The sequence below is a fragment of the Verticillium dahliae genome, genomic scaffold, assembly GCF_000150675.1.
Source record: "Verticillium dahliae VdLs.17 supercont1.10 genomic scaffold, whole genome shotgun sequence".
NCBI lineage: Eukaryota > Fungi > Ascomycota > Sordariomycetes > Glomerellales > Plectosphaerellaceae > Verticillium > Verticillium dahliae.
The window spans coordinates 1-6,972 of record NW_009276922.1 but is presented as its reverse complement, the minus strand read 5'-3'; the positions used below and the strand labels follow the sequence as shown (position 1 = coordinate 6,972).

The following is a 6,972-nucleotide window of genomic DNA, read 5'->3' as shown; positions in this document are numbered from 1 at the left end:
CGTGCCAGCTCGTTCTGAAACCTGGTGTTATTCGGGGTGTTCCTCCAGACCGCAGGCCAGTTCAACGTCGGTCTTTGCGCCAGGGGCTGCCCCGATAACCTCGAGCATGTACTCTGCCGGGTTGGCCTTTTCGGGGAGAGCATGAGCACCGTTCCGGGCGAAGTAATCCATAAGGGTGCGGGAGCCTTTTCCAATATCGCCAAAGTATATCGTCTCGCCTTTAGACAAGAGCAAGAGTCGGTCAAACCTCTGGAACAACATTGCTGAAGGCTGGTGTATTGTACAGAGGATGGCTTGTCCGTGCTGGGTCAGTTTCTCCATGAGGTTACAAATCGACCAGGAGGTTTGACTGTCTAGCCCCGACGTCGGCTCGTCGAAAAAGAGAAGAAGTTGGGGACGGGCCGCGAGCTCCACGCCAATGGTTAGCCGCTTACGCTGTTCAACGTTGAGACCCTCGCCGGGAACGCCAATGATAGCATCAGCATAGCCCTCCATGCTCAGTAGTTCAATGACGGTGTCAACGTAGTCTATCTTCTCCTGTTGCGTGTACTGAGAAGGCTGCCGAAGCAGGGCGCTAAATCTGAGAGCCTCACGGACAGTGGAGGTAGGAAGATGGAGATCCTGTTGCTGGACATATCCCGTCTTGCGTTGGAAGGACTCGTCACGGGGGCTCCCGTTGACGAGCATGTCACCGGTGACAACCCCCGTTGTAACGCGGCTGGCGAGAACGTCTAAAAGAGTGGTCTTTCCTGCGCCAGATGAGCCCTGCAATATCGATAAGCAATCATGACAAATGAGTCTGCGCGGAAACCGTACCATCAGCGCTGTCAGGGTGCCTGGTTTGACCCAGCCGTCTACGTGGTCCAAGATTCTGCGGGTCTCGCTTTTGATTCGAACGTCGTAACTTACACCACCCCAATGGAACACGGAAGTCTGTTTGTCCACGGCAGCTGCGCCGCTACTGTTAGCCACATGTTGTAGAGCAGTCGTTGTCGGGGAAGCCGTCTCGAGGTCTCTTGGTGCCTTCTTCAGTTGTTTCATTGCCTTGCGAAGATACACAAGTACTTCGCCTTTAGAGCGTTGGGAGGCAACATACTCCGTGGCTAAGAGATGGAGTCCAAAGTAGAGCACACCAAAGGCAACGACGACGCCCCAGTTTCGCCATTTGTGGGACATGTCGTAACTGTAGGCAGTACTCAAGTAGGCAGCCCCGTCAACAAAGTCCTGTCCAGCAACGGAACCTTGTGCCGAACAGGCTTTGGCGCTTGGGGGAACGTTATCGTACCCTGTCCCGGACGGGACATATGTGGTGCACGGGAAAGCTCTTCCGTTGAACTCGTTAATCATGATCGACTCGAGGCCATAGAAAATGGGATTGCCCCAGCGAGACCATTTGATCCAGTTCTTCATATAGTCGACAGGGATGGTGAAGCCGGTATAGAGGATCAAGCATAGCAAAATAATGGCGGATGGTGCCATTGCCTGAGCGATGGACTTTGTCACCGATGCAATGAGCCGGAAAAGCATTGACATGGTCAAGACAACGGTAAAGGCAACAAGTAGGAAGAAGAAAAAGTTACCCGGTTCGCGATGCAAGTTCGCCATGAAGTACACCGTTACGTTGGTAATGACGGCATTGAACAACTTGTATGGCAGGTCGACCACCATGGAAGAGAGGGCTTCCGCGCTTGGGTGGTAGAGTGCATAGCGGGCATGCTTCTCTATAATCTTCCGTTTGGCGTATAGCGAAACAATCTCCAAGACGCTGCTGTAAGCATTTGTAAGGATGATAAAGAATAAGAGAATTGCGCGGTTCTCCAAGGACTCCGCACCCCCGGGTAAGTTATAGAAAACGCTACTGACGACGATGGCTTGGATGAAATTGATCGTAAGCATCGTCAACGTCAGGCTTGGGTCGGTTTTGAGCATGAGGAAGCTTCGCGCCAACGTGAGGTTCATCTGCTGAAGATACGACAACGTAAAGGGCGACTTGGCGCGCTGAGTCGAGGCTTGATCTAGCCGGCGGGATTCGATAAACTTGTTATAATGATCTCCATGGAACGGGTGTCGCACAAGATAATCTTCAACGTCTTCCAGTAGCTCTGCGCGATCACGGCTCTCCTTCCATGCCTTGGAAAACTCGTCGGGCGTGCGGGGCGTCTTGTTCTCCCACCCCGGGCAAATGACGCGCTCGTCAGAGCTGGTCATGGAAGTCAAAAAGTCTGCAGTTGTTTGCTGGTCGGGACAGATGAAGCCGAGTTCCTCGAAATAGGCCTGAGCCCTGGAAGTCTTCCCAAAGAAGATCTGACGCCCCTCGTAGAGGACGAGCACCTTGTCGAAGAGCTATCTTGATATTAGCTGAAAGTCCTTGACCAAGGTAATCCGACTCACATCATAGGCAGTCTGGGGTGCTTGGTAGATCGCGACGCATGAAGTACAGCCCATGACGTCGGCCTGCGTACGCAATGTTCTGCAGAACTCAATGGCGTTTGCGCTGTCGAGGCCACGCGTACTGTTGTCCCAGCACTGCAACGGCGAGTAGCTCAATGAGGCCTCCGCAATAGTAACGCGCTTCCTTTCGCCACCGCTTACACCCCGAACAAAGTCATCGCCGACTCGTGTATTCTTCGTGTGTGAGATACCGAACATAGCCATGGTGACGTCTCGAAGATGTTCGATATACTCGTGTCGACTAATCCCAGCGGGGACATTCTTGGGGCACCGTGCGGCCGCTGCAAAGTAGAGGGTGTCGCCGACTGTGAGCTGGGGAAAGTGGTGGTCCACCTCTGCTGTGTAAATAGCTTCTCCCCGGAATGCAGTCCTAATCTCGTCGGGGTGTATACCAGAGTAGTTGAGTGTCGACGTGTCCTGGACGTGGAATCCATGGGTTTCGCCGGCCACGGTCTTCAGGAAGGTTGAGCACCCGGACCCGGGGGGTCCTAGCACGCAAAGCATCTCACCACTGTGGACGACACCTTCAAGGTCGCGCAAGATGTCGATGCGCTGTTGCTTTCTGTTGAAGAGCTTGCTAGCTAAATTGACCCCTTCCAGGAAGATATTGCCCACGCTCTTCTGAAAGTCGGTATCACTTCCGAAGCCATAGACGTTGAGATCGCGAAAGGCAACGCCTGTCGTCTTGGGCACATTTCCTTGAAGAGACTCCTTCCTGGCACTGAAAAAGGCCTTTGCCCATTGCTTCGCGTTGAACCTGTCGCTGTTGGGATCCAACGGACTGTGTTGGAGGAGGGGGAAAAGCGCCGCCGGAGGGCCCGAGACGTGCGATTGGGTCGTCAATCGTCTAGCGAGTTGAATCATGTCGTGCCGTATCTGTTCATCTGCGCCGTCGGGATTGTCTGTCGAACCACCCGTGTCGGCGAGAGTATTCAGCGAGCCACGAGACGATGTTCCATGGTCCATTGTTGGGCCTGGCTTTTCGACCTCCAAGCTGGCTCTTGGAGACGGCATCGGATCGAATTCTTGGCGGGAAGGAATGTGATGTAGTTTGATGAATTGTTTCAGAACGTGGGAGAAAAGAAGAACAGTAAGCTAGTTGGGATGATGAAATACAGCTGGAAACGAGCGGGTTTATGACAATGCTGACCGGCGACGACAGCTTAACATGATGGCTCAACATGATGGCTCAACATGACGGCCGTGGAACATGCCCTCCCTCCGGACGGTGCGGCGCCTCGTCAATGCGGAGCGGCTAATTGTGGGACGGACATTCGGCGTCTAGTGGCCATGACGCCCGGATGCGAGATAAGACAGTGTCTCGGATTACTGGGGCCAGGCCTCGGTCATTTCTTTGCCTTCAGCACTAGAGCGGGAGCCCGTGCCGGGATCCACGTGAAGTGCCTTGTCCCTGTCGGACTTGCGGACATTGAGCTTACTAGGTAGGATCCAGAGTGTCGGACTTCTCAAATCACGAACCAGGCAGCAAGATCTAAGTTCCGCAAAAAAACTTTATTAGCAATACGAACCCATATTGCCATCGCCGTGGCGCAATAAAATCCGGTGCGTTCTACCGAAGCTCGCTGTGCCTCAAGATAACCAGCATGGAACGGGGATGGACGGCCTACGAGGGCAGCTGCAACGACAGAGGAATGCCATCAGGTAATTGCTGCTGGCCGTGCTGCTGCAACGGCAAGATCGAATCTGCATGGACTCCAACTCTCCGCCGGGAGGGCCTTTGAACGGGTTAGCGGTGAGTTTGGTTACGGATGGCTTTGCTGTCAATCCCCATCATCTCCTCTCAAGATGGTTTCCTGACATAAGATTGCCTCCAGTGTCTTGCCTGCAAGTCCCGAAAGGTATGTATTACCCTACGCTCGATCTTTGGCTCTAAGCAGAAATAACGGACGCCAGTTTGCTGCGTGGAACCTGCTGACATCTATCCAGACCAGATGCGACCGTTCGAAGCCCACCTGCGATGGTTGCTTTGCGCGGCGCCAACCGTGCATCTATCCCAAGCGCAAGGCAAGAAAAAAGGCCAACTCGGCTGCCAGGCGATCAACTCCGCAGTACGTATGTCTCGGCCTGTGCGAGCTCTCAAGCCTGTCTCCTTCCTGTCGGTCATCGATGTTGACGTGTCATCGGACGCAAGCGACGGAATTCTCTCAGATCTTTTCGACCGACTTCTCCAGGTCGAAGACAAGTGCTCAAAACTTGTCGCTAGCAGTTCCCAGGTCAAGGTGTCGCCGTTGGTAGCTGACAGCGACTCTGAAACAAGTCCATTCTCGCTTCTTGGCGCATCCCCAACCGCAAAGGTTGCAGACGATGCTCCCGGAGAAGAGGCAGGGGGTATCGTGGGAAGCAGTCTTGAGAACCCCTATTCCGCCGATACGCTTCTCACGGAGGCTCTTGCTCAGGTGGTACATCTGAAACACCAGAGATCCAGTATTCGATCATCATACAACGAGAATCATGTTCCACCAGATATTGCCAAGGCGTGTCTCAACAGTACGCTGCTGCCACGCATCCTCCTTTCTAAACGCTTCGCTCAACCCTGAACAGACTTCTGCAGGCATTACATGGCCGACATCTATCAATATTCGATTAACACCAAGCTCATGTATCTGATTCCGCACATGATCAACATGCCAGAAGTCAACATAGACCCCGCCGCGCTCAGCCTCTATCATGGCATGCTTTACCATGGGTCTCTAAGCGTGGCCACGAGACCGGACTTGCAGATCGAAAATGTCACTCGTGTCACATATTTCCATTTTGTCCGTGCCATAGCCGCCTGGCAGAAGAAATTCTCGGGGACGAGGACTGACCTTGTCGTCGCAATTCTATATGTACGTGCTCTGCTCGTTGACTAAGTACTCGCCCAATCGAGACTGACCAGGACAGATGCGAGCTGCATTCCAGCAATATGATGTAGAGCTCAGCTGGAGCATGTTTGGCCTTGTTTGCGAATGCGTAAGGACTCTTGGTATTCATCACATTGATCGGATTTCTCTGGGCTGCTCCATGCATATCAAGTTTTCAACCACCCAGGCGAATCAAGACGAAAAGGGCTTTCGGGCTCTGGTATCTGTCGACCTTTTCTTCCGCTTATTGCACGACAAACCTGCCTTAATCACAGCCAACATGACTGGATGCCAGGCTAGCCTTCCGTTGGTTGACTTGGTCTCCGAGAACCCCGAGCAGGCCGTTTCTGGCTTGGACTCCCTTGTTGCCTCTCGATTAACGGACCTTCTTCTTCGGTTCTTCGATATACTGAGCCATTACAAGAGGGAGCTCAACAACGACATAATCGGTTGCATACAAAGTCTCTCTGAAGAGATTGAAAGTTTGTTCCGGGAGTGGCCAGTGGTACGTCTAGGTTTCAGGATCGTGTTTGGATTCTACACACCCCTGCATCACTCTAACAAAAACGAACAGATAGATACAATGACTGCCTCTGAAAACAAGCCCGAACACTGGTGGATGCTCTTCGACCTGACGCTGATAGCATACAGCTCAATGATCACCATGTGTCGGGAATTGTTACACATGCCCATCTGCCTACCCACCACTCCCCCGGGGAGGGGAGCCATCCATCAGCTCGTGCTCAGCATTGCGCGCCGCATGCTGAACCTCGCCTATGCTGCTCTCGTCAGCTACCCAGTCTCGACAGTAGTCTGCTACATGTTTGGAGCATTTCGCTGTGATATGGCCTACGGCTGCATGGTAGAGCACTTGCTTGCTGGCGACCCCGGCGAGCCTGGCTCAACAGCTGGGCCCGACATAACCATCTTGTGGCAGGTGGCGCAAAACGTTACCTCAATCGCAGAGAGAGACCAAGACATAATGCCACTCGCGAGCACTCTCTACGAAATGAACCAGATCATCCGCGCAAAGTGGGTTTTGGTTTCATCAGGTGTGACGACTCGCGGGAATGCAGGGCTCCAATGACCGCCTCTCGCAAGGTGCAACCCCTTGAGCTGGTGCCAAGGCCCTTCATGGCCTTGGCCTGGGCCCTGGTCAGCTGAGGGTGTCAGGCAGGAAAGGGTCGTGGCCATGACGTCAATGAATCGAATCTCACCCAGACCATTGGCGTGGCGGTCGCATGACTGCATGGGTATCAGGGCCGCCTGCGATATAATGGATCATGAGCTCGCCATCCCAATGCCAACAGCGTGGATGACTCTCGCACGGAATATCTTTCTGGGGAATCGTCGCATGTCAAAGTAATCTTTTCCACGATTCACACAGTCTTCAATGAGAAAGTCGACATATTTCCACCTTGGCTTTATCGTCAGCCTCGCTCCGGCACAAACAAAAGCTGGTCTTGCTTCGAAACAGGGACTTGCTGTTCACGGCGATGCACCCAATTCCGATAACGAGTTCCTGTCATCACAAAATTCGCCCATCTCCTGGTATTATACGTGGTCCCCGTGGCCTTCTGATACAGTCAACAACTCGGTAGCATTTATTCCCCTCCTGCATGGTCTTGACGCAGCATCCGACGATGAGTTGAAGTCC

General features: G+C 53.3%; 2 protein-coding genes across 2 annotated transcripts in view; one reads left to right on the top strand and one right to left on the bottom strand.

The window, feature by feature from the left end:
• The window catches only part of VDAG_05293 (multidrug resistance protein CDR1), a gene marked incomplete at both ends in the record, with an annotated part of 4,713 nt that extends 1,248 nt beyond the window's left edge, over window positions 1-3,465 (bottom strand). The window contains 3 exons of the mRNA XM_009652188.1: window positions 67-765; window positions 910-2,331; window positions 2,392-3,465. Of these exons, the coding sequence (XP_009650483.1) occupies window positions 67-765; window positions 910-2,331; window positions 2,392-3,465 (3,195 nt within the window). The remainder of the gene's footprint in view (window positions 1-66; window positions 766-909; window positions 2,332-2,391) is intronic.
• Window positions 3,466-4,159: 694 nt separating this feature from the next.
• VDAG_05292 (uncharacterized protein) lies at window positions 4,160-6,402 on the top strand (the record flags this gene model as incomplete). Its single annotated transcript, XM_009652187.1, has 7 exons — window positions 4,160-4,204; window positions 4,287-4,310; window positions 4,399-4,524; window positions 4,644-4,959; window positions 5,014-5,300; window positions 5,611-5,820; window positions 5,890-6,402. The coding sequence occupies 7 exons, from the start codon at window positions 4,160-4,162 to the stop codon at window positions 6,400-6,402; spliced, it is 1,521 nt and encodes a 506-aa protein (XP_009650482.1).
• Window positions 6,403-6,972: the final 570 nt, after the last annotated feature.